Here is a 20,990-nt window from a genome sequence, read left to right as displayed (position 1 = left end):
GTCGACCCGAGAGGGGGCAGCAGAGGCCGGAAATCGGCTTCAAGACAAGAGACACTTCCGGCGGGGCGCCGTTGCCGTGGTTGCCGAAGGGCGGGCTTGAGGCCTACGTCGGGAAGCGTGCAGTTAAAAAGAAACGAAAAAGAAGGTGGGGGGGAATCTCTTTCACGTGCAAGGTGGGGGTCTGTGCCCGAGAAGAGGAAGAAACTGAGGAGAAGGTGAATAAAGGAAAGGCTGCGTAGGGCTGGAAGAGCGGCGGGGAAGGGCAGGCCTCCCCTTCCAGTGGGAGGGCTGGGAGTCAGGGGATCTCTGGGTCGCATTTCTGACAGATGGAGGGAAGGGAGGAGAAAGCATTACGCATTCTCTTCGCTATTATTTTTGTATTCTTGCTATTATATTGTTAGATTATAGATCGTCATCAAGAGTTCACTCCCACTGGGTCAGTGTGGATTTTTTGTTTTGGTTCATTCGTTACAAACCTATCCACCCTCCACCCCACCCCCGCTTATCTAAACACTCAAGGTGACTTACAAAAATAAAGAAAAGGCAAACCATAAAAGCCCAACAGAAAAATGATGGATATATTATGGCCATTGTTATATTACCAATGTTATTTTATGTAGTGCAGTATAATATAATAGACAGATCCTTTTACTGTACTCTTTCCTTCTTGGCCAGTGTGCCTGAGCGGCCTGCACATTCTCCCTTCTTTCCCTTATTCCCATTGTCCTCTCTCAAATTTTGCCGCCTTGGGACAAGTTATACCATACACAGTCTTTGTATGCCATTGGCATATATCCGTGTTGTTTTCACACATTGCAGCCAGTGCCCATCTCACCATAAGGTCTGGGCTTGGTGTGACCTGAGAGGCCCTGGCCCAAAGCCCACTGCAAGGTAGGTTTGGCCTTTTATGGGAGCGAACTGAAACAGGTAATGTATTGTCGAAGGCTACCTGAAACAGGTAAGTTTTTCCTCCGTCCCTGAAGCAAAAATCAGAGGAAGTATTAGCCCAGGATTCTACTGAATGGTTGGACCAGTTTTCAGTTAGACTCTGAATGTGTAAATCTTTCTCTTTTCAGATGCAGAACTGATGACTTACACTGAATGGTGGAGTCTTGATTCTCATTTTGGGCACTGAAATCCTCACTGGAGCTATTTGCTGATTTGGGGTGGCTCATACATTTCATTGCAGACCATTACATACCCACATAATTGTCCAGGAGAATGACCCAGGCCGAAATCAAGCTTTCTTCTCTTCTGCTCTGTGAACATTTTGGTGAAATTGTGGAAAAGGTTGGAACACAGCTCATCCGTATGGGGGGACAGACGTTATGGATGATTGCCCACAACACAGGCATGTCGCTTGACCAGGTAGATTGATTTTTTTTGTGTGTGTGTGTAACAGGCTAACCTAAACTAAGAGATTAACTAGGTATCCCTGGATCCCACTGATGTTCTCACTCACACTCATTAACAGTTCAATCCTGAGTGAAATTAAGGACGTCCAAGTTGCCTGAAAAGTTGGTTTAGGAGAACCGTGCAGACAGTTCACAGATTTCAGCAAGCCGTTCTTTTCTGAGCCATTCAGTATAGGATTAACTATGTTCTACTTTACAAGGCTATTGTAAGGTTTTGGAAATGAAGGTGTTTGCAGTTCTGAGGGGAAAGGGGCCTTTGAAATCTTGCTGTTGTTGGCAAAGAGTTGGTCTGCAAATCTGGAGAGAAGTATATATAAGTTTCATTTCCTCTGCTTTTATGCAGGTCCGGAAGGCTCTCTGTGTCCTCATCCAACACAACTTGGTGATGTTCCAGCAGCAGAAGCGAGGCCTGGTAGAGTATGAAGCCCAACGTAGCCGAGTACTGCGGATCCTCCGCTATCCCCGCTATATTTATACAGCCAAGACTCTCTACAGTGACACAGGTGAACTGATTGTGGAGGAGTTGCTACTCAATGGTAAAATGACAATGAGTGCTGTGGTGAAGAAGGTGGCTGACCGACTGACAGAGACAATGGAAGGTGAGCAGATCTGGTGGGCTTCTGCGTTGGGAAAATGCTGCTTGAAAGACCAGTTTGAAAAGTTTGTTTGTGTCTTTGTCCACAGATGGTAAAACAATGGATTACAGTGAAGTCTCCACCACCTTTACGTGCCTGGCAGACACACATTTTGTTCAGAGATGCCCTTTACCTCCTGAAGGTTCTGAGTCTACAGAGACTCTGCCTTCTCCTGCACCCACATTGGTCTGTAATGAGAAGGACATGTATGCTGTTCCAAAGCTGAACCTCATAGGTGAGGAGCTAAATAGCTTAGACAGTGTGTCTATTGAATTAAACCTATGAGTGGATTAGCAAGGTACAGCTGGGATTTGGCAGGGTCCCAAAAGCATTTTAGAAGCAATGGGAATAGAAAGAAACCAATAGTTTGCAACTAGTTTGAGGGAAAGAATGAAATGATGTGTGTGGTTTGTTTTTTTGCCTTTTATTTGGAGATATGTCATCTAAGTTTTATTAATCTTATACCTACTGTGTCCCTCACACAAAGAACCCCATAAATATCATTGTGAGGCTGTATTGGCCTAATTCCTCTGGTTCTCAATTCCTGTGTTTTCTAAGATGAAAACATGACTGTATCTTACCAGTCAAAGCAGCTTATAGGAATTTGACCTGAGAGAAACAGATGGCAGATCAAGCCTACAGCATTCCTGGGCAGGGATGGGGGGAGAGAATACACATTTGTTGGTGCTGCTGAAAGAAACACGTTTTCTCTTTTGGCCAACAGGAAAGGGAAAGCGGAAGCATTCAGACAACACCAAGGAAGACGGTGAACGAGCAGGAAAGCGCTCAAAGAAAGACACAGAAAGCAAAGAGGTAGCATGGACACTGCTTCCAGGATAACTTTAAGATGAGAGAAAACTGGATGGTAGAACTTAGATGCCAGAATAGGAGCTGGGTAGATCAGATTCTAGTGGGAGATAGGATGAGGGAAACTTACTATAAAGCCAAGTGTTGCCTTAATTCAAAGGAGTTATATCACTTGAAGATAAGAATGTCTTTGAGCAGTTACTTTCTTTTGTTATGGGTTCCATCACCTGTTCCCTGATTAAATCTTGAGAGTCGTAGACCAGCATAAACCTGGTGAAAGCAAAAGGGCCAGTTCCGTATTCCCCTGGACATGGGAAAGGTTCATACAAGGCTAAAACTAACCTCTGCATAACAACTTCAACAGTTCTTTGCCAGGCAAATCAAGAGTATATCATTCAAAAAGCCAGGTTTCTTGTAAACTTGCTCACTACGCATAATATATGCAAATTGGCAAATTAGAGCTTGTGGAGTTCTTGGGGTTCTCTGAACTTGGTTGTTTTATTCAGTGCACTGAAGATGTTACCCAGCCGGGTAACGAAACGTTTGCAAGAAAACAACCAAGCTCAAAGAACCTCAAGGAGTCCACAGTTCAACCCTGAGCTACACATATTCGCTTATAGGTTAGAGTTTGCATCAAAACGTTTAGATTGGGGCGAGATGGGATAGGCTCTCATCCTCAGCCTGCAGATACACATACCTGCTTTCCCACCCCACTCCGGCCCATTTCAGCCTCCTCCAGACAGTGGAATCTACTGGCAAGTCAACATTGACCGTTTCCACCAGCACTTTCGGGATCAAGCGATTGTCAGTGCTGTGGCCAACAGAATGGACCAGGTGGGTAATACCTCCCTCAAATACCTCCTGGTCATTGGTGCTGAAGATTGGTTGCTTTTCTTTGGCATTTCATGATTGTCTGCCTAACTGTTGTCTTTTCTTACAAGAAAGGGCCCAGCTTTTTCCCTGGCAAGTTTTTTTTTTCTTGGGAGGAAGGAGGAGAATCAGTCACATGTGCCTTTGCCTCCACTGTGATGTGTAGTAGACCAGAAACAAGGGCATGGCCTCTGTTACAACTCCTAACTTTTCTTCTGTCTCCAACAGACCAGTAGTGAAATTGTCCGGACAATGTTGCGAATGAGTGAAGTCACAACCTCTTCTAATGCCCCCTACACCCAGCCACTCTCTTCCAATGAGGTGAGTCACCGTTTGAACTTCAGTAGTGAGTTTAATTTTGTGGCCAGAGGAGGTAGGTTTTGGCAAAATGCCAGAATATAAAAGCCATGCCACTAATCCTCAGTAATCAGATAGATGCAGTTCTTGTTCACATTGGAGGTCACAGACTCCTGGCCAAACAAGAAGCATTTTTGGTAAAGCCATGCTGCTGGAGTGGCCCTAATGCAAGTGCTGGAGCAGCCTGAAAGTTTAGCAGAGTTGTCCTGGTATGCAAATGAGCTGAGGTTTTAGTAAGCAGACAGAGGAATTCTTATCAAACAGTTTTTGCTTTGTGCAAACATACCTTTGGGATGGTTTTTAAAATCTGAACATCCCATGTCAGAGACCAAGATCCATGGGAACACACCTCTACTTCTGGATGCATGAAGAGAGTTTTGGAAGTTGCTCATGCAACTTTTTCATTTCTACATTCAACATGTGATATACCACTTTTGAAGTAAGGATGGATCCTTTGTGATGTAAAGTATCCCGTTGAAAGAGAAGAAACTCAAAAAAACTTTCAACATGGTTCTGCAGAAATATTCTCAGCTGTTGCCAGTTTTCTGCTTATATTTAATAGCGTTTTAAAATATCTCTCAATAGTCATGAAATTTATAACACGTTTTCTTTTCTTTCTTTTTTAAGATATTCCGATTACTTCCGACTGGTTACAACATCTCCAAGCAGATTCTTGATCAGTACCTAACCTTACTGGCAGATGACCCTGTAAGAAAAATTTATATATTTATTTATATTTATTTATTCATTTATTCTATTTCTATGGCCACCCATCTCAGACAAATGACTCTGGGCGGCGAACAATCATGATATGGTTGTACAATCATGTACAAACACCATACAAAAATAAATATATAACAGCCAAGAAGAATTATAACCATAGATATCAATATAACCAGGAAACAGGACCCTTAATACACTCAGGGCCCCAGGCCCGGGCACATAACTAGGTCTTCAAGGCCTTACAAAAGACCAACAGGGTTGTGGCCATCCTAATCTCTGGAGGGAGAATATTCCAGAGGGCAGGGGCTACGGCAGAGAAGGCATGCCTCCTAGTCCCTGCCAGCCAACATCCCAAAGCTGCTCGGTCTTTTTGGGTTGCTTGGGTTGAGTTGAAGTTGAGTCGAAGTGCTCCATCCAGGCCCCTACAGCCTTCAGGCATTGGGACAGAACATCCATGGCATCACTCAGGCAGCCCAGGGTACAAATATAAAGCTGGGTATCATCAGTATATTGATGATACCTCACGCAAACCTCATCAGATCACATCACCCAGTGGTCTCATGTAAATGTTAAATAAGAGAGGAGAGGACCGAGTTCTGGGGCACCCCACAAAGTAGGGGCTGTGGGCTAGACCTCTTCCCCACTATCAACACCAAGTGGAACTGACCCTGGAGGAAAGAGGAGAACCAGCACAACACAGGGCCGCCCACCCCCAACTCCCGAAGCCGGTCCAGAAGGATGCCATGATCGATGGTACTGAAGGCCACTGAGAGGTCACGAAGAGCAAAGATGGATGCACTACCCCCATCCTGTTCCTGCCAGAGGTCATCCAAGGACATGACCAATGCCGTCTCAGTCCCATAACCCAGCCTGAACCCTGACTGAAAGGGGTCCAGATAATCTGCTTTATCCAGGGTCCTTTGAAGTTGCCATGCGACCACTTTCATCCACTAAAAAGGGGAGGTAGGAGACTGGACAAAAACTGTCCAGACTAGTTGGGTCAAGCGATGTCCTCTTGAGGAGAGGGTGCACCATCACCTCCTTAAGAGCTGGCAGGACCACCCCCTCCCTCAAGGAAGAATTAACCACCACCTAGATCCAATCACGTGTCCTCTCCCGGGCAGCCTTAACCACCCAGGAGGGGCATGGATCTAACACAGAAGTGGCTGAAATAGCAGCTATAAGAGCCCTGTCCACTTCCTCAGGTTCAACGGGATCAAAGGCCCCCCAGATAACCATGTAGGACTTGGTCCCCGTAACCTCTACTGTTCTGCCCTAAGTTTGGAGTCCAACGTAGAGCAAATAACAAGTGACTTTTATCCACTAGATGTGCAGCATCTTCCTCACAGCGACCCTGTAGGTGAATCCCAGTATTACTCCCTCCAAGGAGGGACCAAGTCACCCGAAACAGGGCCACTGGTGACTATCTGCGGATGCAATAAGGGTGGAGAAATAATTACGTTTTGCTGCCTTTACCACCACGAGGTAGCCTCTGATAGTGGCTCTAGCTCAGGTTCGATTGTCCTCACTCTTTGTTGTTCACCAGCGGTCTCTTAGCCCTCTTAAGCTTCCTTAGCTCTTCGGGGAGGGTTCTGAGAGCCATGGGCACAGAGAGGCTGCTCAGGCGCAATCCGGTCCAAAGTTGCAGCCGCTCTCCCACTCCAAGTGGCCACTAAGGCTTCGGCCGGACCATGTAGCAGACCTTCCGGAACAACCTCAAGCTCCCTCGGGAACCCAGTCGGGTCCATCATTTACCTGGGACGGGCCGATCTAATAGGCCCAGCCTCTCTGCGGAGGGGGGTGGCACCAGAGGCTTACCAGGGAGTGATCTGACCATGATAGGGGAGAAACCAGTATCTCCCCCAAATCCAGAACACTCTGCCATTCCTCCAACAGAAAAACCAGGTCAGGTGTATGACCACTGTTACATGTTGGGCAGGGGATGACTTGGGACAGGCCCATGGCTGTCATGGTGGCCATGTACTCCCAAGCTACCTCAGACCCCACAGCCAGAGAAGGCAAGTTGAAGTCCCCCAAAACCATAAGCCTGGGGAACTCCACTGCCAATCTGGCCAGAGTCAAGAAGCTCAGGCAGGGAGGTTGCTATGCACCAGGGAGGCTGGTACAATAGCAGCAGTTCCAACTGATCCCTTTTAGTACCCAACTTAACAAATAGGGCCTCACACCTGGCAATCTAAGTGGCAGCGCCCCTGGATGCCTCCCAAGTACCTTGGATGACCACTGCCATCCCACCACCCCTACCTTTGGGATCTTGGCTGGTGCTGCACCTGGAACCCAGCTGGGCACATCTCAGAGAGGGGAACCCCCCCTTCCTGTCCCAGCCAGGTCTCAGTAATTACACCAGGTCAGCCTTTCATCGACCATCAAGTCATGAATGAGGGTACCCTTATTCCAGACCGACCTGGCATTCAGCTGCAGCAGCAGCTGACAACCCAGGGCCTTGGTCTGCCATCCAGGGCCTGGGAACGAGTTTGAGGGGCTGGAACATGTCACAGGAACAATATACCTGTGGCACGGTCCCTGTGAGCAGCCCACCACCCACCTCCCATCATGTCTCCCCCTACCGGTCACTACTGGGATGTTACAACCTGCCTCCATCCCTTCAGAGCCTTCCCCCCTCCCCTGTCCATAAAGGTCCATGCCCAAACCCGCACCCTCCACCTTACTCACACAATCACAGTCAACTAACTAGGGCCCCCCTAATACCAGAGGCACTTTGGAGTGCATTCAGTGCTTCCAGCTACTCAGGGACCCACCTCACCCCCATATACCAAGCACACAATTCCTTCAGCCAGTCCCCTCTCACCAGACTGGTTAGGCATCCAACTATTCAGTCCCAATGATCCAACCCCCACGCCCGGCTCTCATCCATGGGAAGGTAGGCAGAATCACAACCCACAAACTCTCCTACTTGATGACCAGTTCCCTAATCCAATCTTTCCAGTCAAAGTCCTCTTGGGTCACAATGACTTCCGCTTGAAACAGCCCACGTGGAAATGGCTGCTACAAGATGCCTTCCAGCCCCCAGCCAGGAAGGAGGCAAGATGGCTACCAACCACATAGGGGATGGAGCTGTAGCCACAGGGCCCAGGCAGCTGCAACCACCCGATCCAGCCCTCCCTTCGCCACAGCAAAGTCCCTCACTCCCGTGTGACCACGATGAAAGAAAAAGATAGCTTTCATCCGCACCCCTATAGCACCTTCATCCTTGCTCCGAAGCAATATGTCTCTTCTGTAAGCCGACGTAGGGCTTCCTCCGTTGTCATCGGCAGCGCCGGCCTCCTTCCCACCGCTGCGTCACCAATTGCCGCAAAGCACACGGAGTACCTCCATCGCAAAGCAGCCAGTCTGGGCACCCAGCAATGCAACCATCCAGCCGCTGCCACCACCAGCTCCAATCCCTCAAGGCCAATTCTCTAAGCCACGACGCAGGTAAGGGGATAAGCCTTGGGCACCCTGCGCAGTTCTGCCCCAAGCTGCCAAGTAGCCTGACAAGGGATGCAAGCCGCTTGGGCCAGATAGAGGGCCAATCCAGCTCGGTCCAGTCAGGAAACGACTCCAGAAGACTTCACCACCACATGGTCCAAAACAGTAAGCCTCCGGCCATCTGCCACATACTAAGATCCTCCAGACGAGAGCACCCATTCCAGACAAGCATGCTGACTTGGCACCATAATGGGGAAACAAAATGTTTTCTGCCTTACTAGTATTTGAAAAATGCTTCAGGAATGTGGTGTCCTTTTGGTTTCCTTTTTTCAGACCTGAGAGACTTCTATATTCAGCCCTTTATTCTCTCCACAGCTTGAGTTCGTTGGGAAATCAGGTGACAGCGGTGGAGGGATGTATGTGATCAGTATCCTTTGGGGCTCTTTTGTATCATGAGGGCTAGACTCAGGATCAGAAGGAAGCCCTGTGGGTAATAATGCAAGAGGGCAGGCATTCTTTGTCATACTGAACAGAGTATGCACATCTTCCCCCACTACTGAGGGTCACCAATTCCATTCCATTCTGCTAGAAGGAAACACGACCAGCTTGAGGGGGGCAGGTGTGCGCAGAAGGAAGAGGGAGTAGCTTGCGTGTCCAGCCCTGCTCCAGAGAAAGGACAGGGCTAAGGAAGAAGTGGTAGAGGGGTGGCAGCAGTCCAGAGAGAGTGGTCCCGTCTGCAGCCTCTGGGTGCAGCATTGGCAAGTAATGATGTTGTGGCAAGGTAGGCTGTCACCTCTTCAGTACGGGGGAGGGGGGCAACCCACACTCTGAGACCCCTAGGCAGCACATGGCTTAATTTCAGAACCTGTCTGGAAGAGGTACGTTTAGACTGTTGGAAAGAGCCAGCTGCAATGGGCTGCCTGGGGAGAGAAAGAGTGCTGGAAAAAGACCAGGACCCTTATCCATATTTGGCTCTGGACCCTCTCTGCTATTCTCTTCAGCTCTTTGCACCACGCAGCCCTCAGGGAATGTGGTCCTCCATGGGGGAGCTGTTTTGACCTTCTTGAGTTTCTCCAGGCAGTTCCAAACTTCAGTCAATCCAGAGGAAGTGGGTCCGTTTTTCCATATGTTTCCCCTAACATTCTATCAAACCGATCTTCATAAGGCCCTGGCCTCTCTAGCCACTGCAACACTCGAATCTATTGTGCAGGAAAGGTAAAGTTCTTCATGCCTTTTGCTCTGTTTGTTTCACTTCCCGATTTCCTTGGAATAGACTTTTTCCTTATATCCAGGGAACCTGTCTCTTGTGTCCTTGCCCCTTATTTTCTTTAAGGTCTCCAAAGATTCTTGTTCAGTAGATTTCAAACTGTCTAAGCAGTGATACAGTGGGGCAAAAAAGTATTTAGTCAGCCACCAATTGTGCAAGTTCTCCCACTTAAAAAGATGAGAGAGGCCTGTAATTTTCATCATAGGTATACCTCAACTATGAGAGACAAAATGGGGGGAAAAATCCAGAAAATCACATTGTCTGATTTTTAAAGAATTTATTTGCAAATCATGGTGGAAAATAAGTATTTGGTCAATATCAAAAGTTCATCTCAATACTTTGTTATATATCCTTTGTTGGCAATGACAGAGGTCAAACGTTTTCTGTAAGTCTTCACAAGGTTCTCACACACTGTTGCTGGTATTTTGGCCCATTCCTCCATGCAGATCTCCTCTAGAGCAGTGATGTTTTGGGGCTGTCGCTGGGCAACACGGACTTTCAACTCCCTCCAAAGGTTTTCCATGGGGTTGAGATCTGGAGACTGGCTAGGCCGCTCCAGGACCTTGAAATGCTTCTTACGAAGCCACTCCTTCGTTGCCCGGGCGGTGTGTTTGGGATCATTGTCATGCTGAAAGACCCAGCCACGTTTCATCTTCAATGCCCTTGCTGATGGAAGGAGGTGTTCACTCAAAATCTCACGATACATGGCCCCATTCATTCTTTCCTTTACACGGATCAGTCGTCCTGGTCCCTTTGCAGAAAAACAGCCCCAAAGCATGATGTTTCCACCCCCATGCTTCACAGTAGGTATGGTGTTCTTTGGATGCAACTCAGCATTCTCTCTCCTCCAAACACGACGAGTTTAGACCAAAACGTTCTACTTTGGTTTCATCTGACCATATGACATTCTCCCAATCCTCTTCTGGATCATCCAAATGCTCTCTAGCAAACTTCAGACAGGCCCGGACATGTACTGGCTTAAGCAGGGGGACACGTCTGGCACTGCAGGATTTGAGTTCCTGGCGGCGTAGTGTGTTACTGAAGGTAGCCTTTGTTACTTTGGTCCCAGCTCTCTGCAGGTCATTCACTAGGTCCCCCCCCATGTGGTTCTGGGATTTTTGCTCACCATTCTTGTGATCATTTTGACCCCACAGGGTGAGATCTTGCGTGGAGCCCCAGATCGAGGGAGATTATCAGTGGTCTTGTATGTCTTCCATGTTCTAATTATTGCTCCCACAGTTGATTTCTTCACACCAAGCTGCTTGCCTATTACAGATTCAGTCTTCCCAGCCTGGTGTCAGAGTCTGCACACTCAATCCCAAAGTTCAGTAAATCCTCTGGAGACAAAAGGTTCCATCAGAGATTTCTTTATTTAGGCGAAGCACACAGCATCATAGTTTGTTGAGTCTGACTCAACATAGCAAAGCCTTGTCTTTTTAAGCCCAACTTCCCCCCCTTCTAGGTTTCTATTCCCGCTTGCAGCTCTTCGTGCCTTGCTCCAGTTCTCACACCTCCTGGCCTTGGATGTCTGGTTCAAGATAGAGATAACAGCACCTGGCCTCCTCTTTCCCCCCCTTTATGGCAGGTCAAGCAAACGGTTGGAATAACATTCCCAGCATTTCACTATTGATCTTTGGTTAGCAATAAAAGCAAAAGTATGGTTAGGAATCAAAGCACATTAAAACAATTGAAGATTCTGGTTTGCGTAGATCCTGACATGCCGCCCTCCAACAGAACGAATGTTCCTACATTCGGAAGAAAATCTGAAAAAGAAGATAGAAATATAACAATGAACATTTAGGCTTGTCAGGGTACTGTGAGTGAAAACGAGCAAGTAGTTTAGGGGCTTTAACATTAACACTGTCCACCCATTCGTGATGGGTTTTGGGAAAATGTTTCCATTGAATCAAGTACTGGAGTTTGCCTTTATGTTTTCTAGAGTCCAAAACGTCTTTTACTTCAAAGTGACTTTGTCCTTCAATCATGATAGGTGTTGGTGGAGATGGATCAGGATGCCAAGGATGCCAATTACTGAATGCTTTCAGTAAATTTGCATGGAAAACAGGATGAATATTTCTATAATGTTTTGGCAATGATAATCTAAATGCCACAGGGTTTATAACTTTCTCAATTGGGAAAGGTCCCACATATTTTGGAGCAAGTCTACAGTTTTGTTTCTGGTGTCCTTCGACAGCTCTTTGGTCTTGGCCATAGTGGAGTTTGGAGTGTGACTGTTTGAGGTTGTGAACAGGTGTCTTTTATACTGATAACAAGGTCAAACAGGTGCCATTACTACAGGTAACGAGTGGAGGACAGAGGAGCCTCTTAAAGAAGTAGTTACAGATCTGTGAGAGCCAGACATCTTGCTTGTTTGTAGGTGACCAAATACTTATTTTCCACCATGATTTGCAAATAAATTCTTTAAAAATCAGACAATGTGATTTTCTGGATTTTTTTTCTCATTTTGTCTCTCATAGTTGAGGTATACCTATGATGAAAATTACAGGCCTCTCTCATCTTTTTAAGTGGGAGAACTTGCACAATTGGTGGCTGACTAAATACTTTTTTGCCCCACTATATACTGAAAACTTCCTAGTAAACCTTTTGGGTGGGTTGCAGATAAAGGTCCCACTCCATTCCAGGGATTTAGCAGAGTACCATAGCACTGAAGATGTTACCTAGCCGGGTAATGAAACGTTTGCAAGAAAAGAACCAAGCTCAGAGAACCTCGAGGACTCCACAATTCAGCAGAGTGCCAGCATCCTTTTCCAGAGAGCAGGTCCAAGTTAGACAACAAAAGTATTTTTTTCAAGAAAGAAAAGTGGCATAAGTGGTCAAGGGATTGGACTTGGAGAGGGGAGACCCAGGTTGTATTCCTCCCACCCCACCCCATGGAAGCTCCTTTAGGGACTCTGGGCTGGTCACTCTATCTTACAAGGGTTGCTGTTGAGGAAAAAAGTGGGAGGAGGGAACACTAGGCATTTTTTAATTAATTAATTAATTAATTAATTATTAATGCTTTTATTAAGCATTTCTGAATAAAAGGGGGGTACAAATTTTGTAAATAATAAAACACATGCCTTTAAAATAAATTACTCTTTGATTTTAAAAAATCCACTAAATATTTTATCTTAGGAATACATTATTAGTGCTTACTCATCTGTGTAACAGAGCAAAGTAGGAAAAATAGCATGCAACTTGCTTGTGTACGTGTTCTAATTTATTCTGTAAAACTATAGTTTTGGAGAAACCAGTTTGCTTAATATTTCCTCTCCCACCATGCATTTCAAATACTGGATGTCTTTCCGTCATACCCAGTGGCAAGCAGTGGGTTAGTGATGTAGCTTTTTGGTGGCTGCACTTAATTCTGGGGGGTAGAATTATTGGGGTTTGAAGGGAAAGGTGCAAGTGTGTTAGTATGTATATGTATGAACTATTCCTGTTTTACAGCTTACATGAAAGTTTTCATCTGTTTTCCTGCTCGGTATGGGAGGAAGTGGGGTCACTGGTTTTTAATTGCCCTGGTCAGAACAGGCTCTTCGCTTTCTTCCTGGATACAGATTTGGGTCCCGCTGTGCCCGCATTTTCCGACTTTTATTAAGAAAGAGGCACCTGGAACAGAAGCAGATAGAGGACTTTGCCATGATCCCAGCCAAAGAAGCGAAAGAAATGATGTACAAAATGTTATCGGCCAATATCGTAGCCCTGCAGGTACTGGCTCTCCTTGTGTTGTCATGACAATCCCCAGTGCACAGGCCAAGCTGTGAGGGCGAGGCAGCAGGCCACTTTGCAGGACCTGAGGAGCTCTGCCTGGAAAGTCAAGGTGACTCTGGCAGACTTTCCGAGCCAGTGATGGAAGTGAGGTTCCTTGCAAGCCTTCACAAGCTGCAGGTTGACCGGGTGATTCTTGAGCGGAAGTCAGTTCCCATTACCAGGAAAGAGAGAGGTTCCTTTTGGGTCGGCTGCGGGAGTTGGGGCTGGGTGGCACAGTTTTGTGGTGGTCCAGCTCTTTCCTCCAAGGCTGACACCAATCGGTGTTGATAAGGAGCAGGAGATCCAGCCCGCAGCCCTTACTTTGTGGGGTGCCTCAGGGTTTAGCACTCTCGCCACTCCTATTTAACATCTACATGAAACTGCTGGGTGAGATCATCCGGCACCATGGAATGAGGCATCATCAGTACGCTGATGATACTCAACTATATATCTCCATCCCAGGTGCCTGGAGGCTGTAGGAGCCTGGATGGGGAACAACAGGCTTCAATGAACCCTGGTAAAACAGAGTGGCTGTGGATATGGGGAGCCTCAAGATCTAGGAGTTTATCATCTTTGGTTCTAGGTGGGGTTGCACTACCCCAAACAGAGCCAGTGCACAATCTGGGGGTCCTCCTAGACTCACAACTCCTGTTCGAAGAGCAGGCGGCAGTCGTGGCTAGGAGGGCCTTCGTACAACTTCGTTTTGTGCATCAGTTATGCCCCTTCCTGGATCAGGAGGCCCTCCGTGTAGTCACTCATGCCTGGTCACCTCCTGTTTGGATTACTGCAGTGGACTCTACATGGGGCTACCCTTGAAGAGTATTTGGAAGTTACAGCTGGTGCAAAATGCAGCAGCGCAGTCTTGAATGCCCGTAGAGTGGCACATATAACACCCCTGTTATGCAAGCTGCATTGGTTGCCAGTTTGCTTTCAGGCCCAATTCAAGGTGTTGGTTATCACTTTTAAACCCCTTTATGGCACAGGACCAGGTTATCTAAGGAGTTGTCTCGCCCCCATTATATCAGCCCGCCCCACTTGGTCCAGCAGAAGGGGCATGTTGCATACCCCACCAGTCAGGGAATTTTGTCTGGCAGGGTCTAAGAAGAGGACCTTTTCTGCTGTGGCCCCTGCCCTGTGGAAAGCTTGCCAGCTGAGGTTTGGGCTGCCCCACTCTCCTGGCCTTCCAAAAGGGTGTAAAAACATGGCTATGCAGGATGGCCTGGGGGCCTGATGGGGGCTTGCATTGCTGGAACTGGCTGGTGGGATGATTGATACTGCTCCACCATCATCTTGAATTGTATATTGGCTTTTACAGAAATCATTTGTGATTTTAATTGGGGGATATTTATATTTTTATTGTTTTTATTGTCTTGGTTTTCAATTGCAAGCCACCCAGAGTCACCTAAATTTAATAATAGATAAATATAAACAAACAAATAAATAAAAATTCCTATGTAGAAATTCTATTTCTACATAGCCCACCACTTCCCTCTGGAATCTGATTGAAATATCACAGCTCTAGACAGGAATATGATAGTGATGTATCAATATTAGCAAAGTTAATCCTTTATCTGGCTCTTTCTCCCCAAAACAGGAAATCCCCAAGACACCAGATCATGCACCTTCCCGGACTTTCTACTTGTACACGGTCAATACTCTCTTGTCTGCCCGGATGCTGCTCCAGCGCTGTTACAAGGTTTGCATCCTGCTTTCCCTTTTTAAAACCTCTCCTGCCAGTGGAATGTGGTCATGAGAACTTCTCTTTCTCTCCATTTCAGTGTGTGGCCAATCTGATAGAGAGGCGACTCCATGAGACCAAGGAGAACCGGTGAGTCGGGAATCCTAGGGGTGGGAGGAGTAAGGCAAGACAGTTCAGCCATTCGAATCCAACTCTGTGATGATGAGTGGAAACCTTAGAGTTCTCCATCTGGAAGTGGGATGGAGATAGGCAGGGGTCTGGCACGCTCTCCTTGGTAATTTGGTGTTTGGGAGAGCGGTGTGGCTCTCATGAAATTTCCTGCCCTGTGTCTTGGATGCATCTGCTGAGATTGTCTGGCCTTTGGCCTTGCGGTCTCTGTGATTCAAGTGAAGCCACAAGCCTGTCCGATCATGGCCTTTGTCTCACGGCAGGCGCCTGCTGGAGAAGAGCCAGCGGGTGGAGGCCATCCTTGCCTCGGTCCAGGCCACGGGGGCTGAGGAGGCGCAGCTGCAGGAGATTGAGGAAATGATCACAGCCCCTGAACGGCAGCAGCTGGAGACCCTCAAGCACAACGTCAACAAGTGAGTACGGCTCAGGTGAGGGGGCTGACTGAAGCCCTTCCCCCCCAGTGTCACCAGTGTGTAGTTCCTCCATCCTTTCTGAAGCCAAAGTTGCCACAGGCACCAGGACTGGATCCCTCCAAATTTAGCCCGGGGTGGGGAAAAAGACCAACTGCAGACACAGGCTGTGGGGGTAAATGGAGCCGAGCCAGACTGGATGAGATGAATTGAAGGCCCTTCACCCCAAGGAGAAGACAGCAGAAGAACAGGCCTTAGCATTTCTACTCAGAGAAGGAGAAGCTGTTTCTGAATGCTCTTCCATGTCCAAAATGCAAGTAAGGATCAGAACATCATGCCAAGGCAAAGACATATGCAGCTTCCTTTTTGCAAAAGGTTGTGCCTGTGTCTGTTTTTCAGGAGCATGGCAGAACTGCTCATTTTGTCACCTTAATCTGACTTTTCTTAGGTTTCATTTAAAGGGTTTGCTTTTTAATTATTTTGTTGTTGTTGTTGTTTAGTCGTTAAGTCGTGTCCGACTCTTCGTGACCCCATGAACCACATCGCGCCAGGCCTTCCTGTCCTTCACTGCCTCCCTGAGTTTGCTCAGTTTCATGCTCATTGCTTCAGGGATGCTATCTAACCATCTCATCCTCTGCCGTCCTCTTCTCCTTTTGCCTTCCATCTTTCCCAGCATCAGGGTCTTTTCCAAAGACTCCTCTCTTTGCATTAGGTGACCAAAGTATCTGAGCTTGAGCTTCATTATCGATCCTTCCAATGAGCAATCAGGGTTGATTTCCTTTAAGATTGACTGGTTTGACCTCCTAGCAGTCCAGGGGACTCTCAAGAGTCTTCTCCAGCACCACAGTTCAAAGGCATCAATTCTTTGGCGCTCGGCCTTTTTTATGGTCCAGCTCTCACAGCCATACATTACTACTGGAAAAACCATAGCTTTGACTATGTGGATCTTTGTCGGCAAGGTGACGTCTCTGCTTTTTAATATGCTATCTAGGCTTGCCATAGCTTTCCTCCCAAGGAGCAAGCGTCTTTTAATTTCATGGCTGCAGTCTCCGTCTGCGGTGATCTTGGAGCCCAAATAAATGAAGTCTGTTACTGCTTCCATTTCTACCCCTTCTATTTGCCAGGAATTGATGGGTCCAGATGCCATGATCTTAGTTTTTTTAATGTTGAGTTTCAAGCCAGCTTTTGCACTCTCCTCTTTCACCCTCATCAAGAGGCTCTTTAGTTCTTCTTCACTTTCTGCCATTAGGGTGGTATCGTCCGCATATCTGAGGTTGTTGATGATTCTCCCTGCAATCTTGATTCCGGCTTGTGATTCTTCCAGCCTGGCATTTCTCATGATGTACTCTGCATATAGGTTAAATAAGCAGGGTGACAGTATACAGCCTTGTCGTACACCTTTCCCTATTTTGAACCAATTGGTTGTTCCATGACCGGTTCTAACTGTTGCTTCTTGGCCCGCATACAGATTTCTCAGGAGACAGGTAAGGTGGTCTGGTACTCCCATCTCTTTAAGAATTTGCCACAGTTTGTTGTGATCCACACAATCAAAGGCTTTTGCATAGTCAATGAAGCAGAAGTAGATATTTTTCTGGAACTCTCGTGCTTTCTCCATGATCCAGCGAATGTTGGCGATTTGATCTCTAGTTCCTCTGCCTCTTCGAAACCCAGCTTGTACATCCGGTAGTTCTTGGTTCATGTATTGCTGAAGCCTAGCTTGTAGGATTTTGAGCATAACCTTGCTAGCATGTGAAATGAGTGCAACTGTGCGATAGTTTGAGCATTCTTTGGCGTTGCCCTTCTTTGGAATTGGAACATAAACTGACCTTTTCCAATCCCGTGGCCACTGTTGCGTTTTCCAAACTTGCTGGCATATTGAGTGCAGCACTTTAACACCATCATCTTTTAGTATTTTAAATAACTCAGCTGGAATACTGTCATCTCCACTAGCTTTGTTGTTAGCAATGCTTCCTAAGGCCCACTTGACTTCACTCTCTAGGATGTCTGGCTCAAGGTCAGTGACCACACCAGCATGGACATCAGGGACATTAAGATCTTTCTTGTATAGTTCTTCTGTGTATTCTTGCCACCGCTTCTTAATCTCTTCTGCTTCTGTTAGGTCCCTGCCTTTTTTGTCCTTTATCATGCCCATCTTTGCACTAAACGTTCCTTTCATATCTCCAATTTTCTTGTAGAGATCTCTAGTCTTCCCCATTCTATTGTTTTCCTCAATTTCTTTGCATTGTTCATTTAAGAAGGCCTTCTTATCTCTCCTTGCTATTCTCTGGAAATCTGCATTCAGTTGCTTATATCTTTCCCTTTCACCCTTGCTTTTCGCATTCCTTCTTTCCACAGCTATTTGTAAAGCCTCATCAGACAGCCATTTTGCTTTCTTGCATTTCTTTTTCTTTGGGATGGTTTTAGTTGCTGCCTCCTGTACAATGTTACAGACCTCCGTCCATAGTTCTTCAGGCACTCTGTCTACCAAATCTAATCCTCTAAATCTATTCATCACCTTCACTGTGTACTCACAAGGAATATGATCTAAGTCATACCTGAGTGGTCTAGTGGTTTTCCCTACATTCTTCAATTTAAGCCTAAATTTTGCAGTAAGAAGCTCATGATCTGAGCCACAGTCAGCTCCTGGTCTTGTTTTTGCTGTCTGTATAGAGCTTCTCCATCTTTGGCTGCAAAGTATATAATCAATCTGGTTTCGGTATTGACCATCTGGTGATGTCCATGTGTAGAGTCGTCTCTTGTGTTGTTGGAAAAGAGTGTTTGCTATGACTAGCTTGTTCTCTTGACAGAACTCTATTAGCCTTTGCCCTGCTTCATTTTGTACTCCAAGGCCAAACTTGCCTGTTATTCCGATTACTCCTTGACTTCCTACTTTAGCATTCCAATCCCCTATGATGAAAAGGACATCTTTTTTTGGTGCTAGTTCTAGAAGGTGTTGTAGGTCTTCATAGAAGCGGTCAACTTCAGCTTCTTCAGCATCAGTGGTTGGGGCATAGACTTGGATGACTGTGATATTGAATGGTTTGCCTTGGATACGCACTGAAATCATTCTGTCGTTTTTGAGGTTGTACCCCATTTTAATTATTTAACCTGCCTTAAATATTCTCAGTGTGGCTTAAGTTAAAGCAAAAAAGTATACAGTACTGGATTACAAGTTCCATTAAAACAGCAGCACCTGACAAAGTGTGTAGGCATGGGGAAGTCCCTGGAGGATCAGGAGATTGACCCTGGCAGTAGAAATACTCTGCTTGACCCATCAGACACCCTTTCCCGGGGTCACACTACAAAAGAAGGACTTTTCAGGGCAAGTTGTGCAGGTGGTTTCCTGTGATAGAGGCGTCTGATGCCGCATGATAAGCCAGTTTGGTGTGGTGGTGAAGGGGCTGGCCTAGAAAGCAAGAGACAGTGAGCTCTAGTCCCCTCTTAGGCATGAAAGCCGGCTGAGTGGCTTTGGGCCAGCCCCTCTCTCTCAGCCCAACCCACCCCACAGGTGGTGGTTATAGGGAAAATGGGAGGCAGGAGGATTAGGTGTGTTTGCCACTTTGCGTTATATTTAAAAAAGATGGGATACATTTATTGTTGTTGTTGTTGGTCATGCAGTCAGCCAGATATTTAGACTGGGTTTGGCGTTTTTATCCACTGACTGAGTCCCTCCCAAGGACCTGGGATGGGCAGATGTTGTTCGGTGGTGTTTGAGGTATCGGTGCAGGACGGAAGCTCTTCCAAGTAAAGCTGCCTTTTGCCATGGACTGATGGCGATTTTGTCAGTGCTGATGGTCTTCAAGTGGTGCTCCAGATGTGTAGGGATTGCACCCAAAGCAGCTGCTGCTGCTGCTGCTATTATTTGTAGGCCAGGCACAAGTCAGAATTCTGTGCTTCCATATAACTTTTAGTTTGTGCCCCTTTTGTTGATCATAGTAGTTTATTATTTATTTGTTTATTATGGCTGTGTTCCTGGGTTTGGAGGATGGAAAATAAAAATTTTTATAAAATTAAAAAAAAATTATCTTTATTTAAATATTTGTATTGATGCTTGCTTGTTTGTTTTATTTTTATTTCAGCTGCCGATTGTGTATTTATTTTATTTTGGTTTGGGTTTTTTGGTGGTATTTGCTGGTTTCTTATTGTTAGTTGCCCAGAGTCACTTGTTTGATATGGGTAGCCATATAAATTGGATAAAGAAATAAACAAGTCCAAGTTGGAAATCTGTTTCCTAACCCTAACCCTCACCTAACCAGAGCTAGAAGCCCAGGGATGCTGGACATTGTGTTCAGCAATATCTGATGGGTCTTCATTTTCCCATCCCTGCATTAATTAGTTAAAAGAGGATTGTCTCTTTTCTTTCTTGCATTATTTTAAAAAGATGTGGTCACCTATGGTGAATCATATTTGTCTCCAGGCAATCAGGCAGGAAGTTTATTTGAGGCAGAGAGATCATGCCTAAAATTGATACCACTGAACAATGTAGATTAATTAGCAGATATCTAAGCAAAATTCTTATCTTTTTGTCCTTAACTCAGAGATAGTTAGATAAGCTTAATCTTAAATAACTTTTAATATATTACTGCAGGCACCACTGTTTATGAGTCATTCCAAGTTCTTTCTCACCTAGAGAGTAATACATCTTCTGTAGTAATGCTTGGTATTTGCAATTTTTAAAAGTATTTCCACTGAAAAAAGATTTAATCAGGAACCTGTCTTTGTCTATGGCAGCCTCTCAATTGATCAATCAAATCACTTAAACAATTAAAAGGTACAACCTTTATATAAACTTGTATTTTCTCTTTTTATTCAAGGATTGATGCCAGTGAAAATCAAGTGGATGAAACCATCTTTATTTTGGAATCATACATCAACAGCACCATCAGGCACTAACCCTCCTGCTGGAGCTCAAAAAATACTGCCTTCATCTTTTAATTTTTAAAGTCTGTTTGTTTTGTTTTCATAAAAAGAAGATAAAAAGAATTGTTGCCTTGATGTGGTGGTAGCTTTTGATGAACGGAATGTGTGAATTGAATGTATGCTGGTCCCTGACACCTTCAGAAACTGCTCTTAAGCAAAAGCCTTCTCAAATCAGGGTAGGAGATAAAGTACCTCTACAGAGTTCTTCTGGTGGAGAATGAGAGTCCCAGGATCCCTTTGTGCTCTTGAAGCAGAAGCACCACAGTCCTGCAATGCAGACAACCTTCAGAGCAATTTGAGACCTGCCTAGCAGCCAGCTTTCCAAACCCAGGCGCAGCTCTGTAAGATTCTTTGGCTGGGCTCAACTGCTGGATTGAGCTTGGCTTGACTTAGTGAGGCCAGGTCATTTGTGGGTTGACATACCATTGGAAAATGAGTTTTTGGCATGCATGCACCAGGCCATCATATGTTGATTTATTTCAACATATGTTTGAAATAACTTATTTGAACATATGTTTG

The 20,990-nt window shown here is 45.9% G+C and overlaps 1 protein-coding gene across 4 annotated transcripts; it reads left to right on the top strand.

Moving 5' to 3' along the window:
- The first annotated feature begins 28 nt into the window (after positions 1-28).
- Positions 29-20,546, top strand: POLR3C (RNA polymerase III subunit C). 4 transcript variants are annotated; one of them, XM_088151168.1, is made up of 15 exons: positions 29-145; positions 1,077-1,368; positions 1,759-2,014; positions 2,100-2,285; positions 2,775-2,863; positions 3,587-3,691; positions 3,956-4,048; positions 4,712-4,792; positions 8,630-8,681; positions 9,409-9,469; positions 13,082-13,232; positions 14,869-14,970; positions 15,053-15,102; positions 15,405-15,554; positions 20,366-20,546. In XM_088151168.1, the coding sequence occupies exons 2-15, from the start codon at positions 1,222-1,224 to the stop codon at positions 20,442-20,444; spliced, it is 1,602 nt and encodes a 533-aa protein (XP_088007294.1). In that variant the 5' UTR covers positions 29-145; positions 1,077-1,221; the 3' UTR covers positions 20,445-20,546. The 4 variants fall into 4 exon arrangements, with proteins under 4 accessions (XP_088007294.1, XP_088007293.1, XP_088007295.1 ...); XM_088151167.1 differs by having other exon boundaries at positions 43-215; XM_088151169.1 differs by lacking the exon at positions 3,587-3,691 and having other exon boundaries at positions 43-215.
- The last annotated feature ends 444 nt before the right edge of the window (positions 20,547-20,990 follow it).

Source organism: Python bivittatus, unplaced genomic scaffold (assembly GCF_059951505.1).
Source record: "Python bivittatus isolate LINGU-HERP-01145 unplaced genomic scaffold, Pbiv_v1 ctg000660_np1212, whole genome shotgun sequence".
Lineage (NCBI taxonomy): Eukaryota > Metazoa > Chordata > Lepidosauria > Squamata > Pythonidae > Python > Python bivittatus.
The sequence above is the reverse complement of the archived record's forward strand: the minus strand, read 5'-3'. Positions and strand labels throughout refer to the sequence as shown.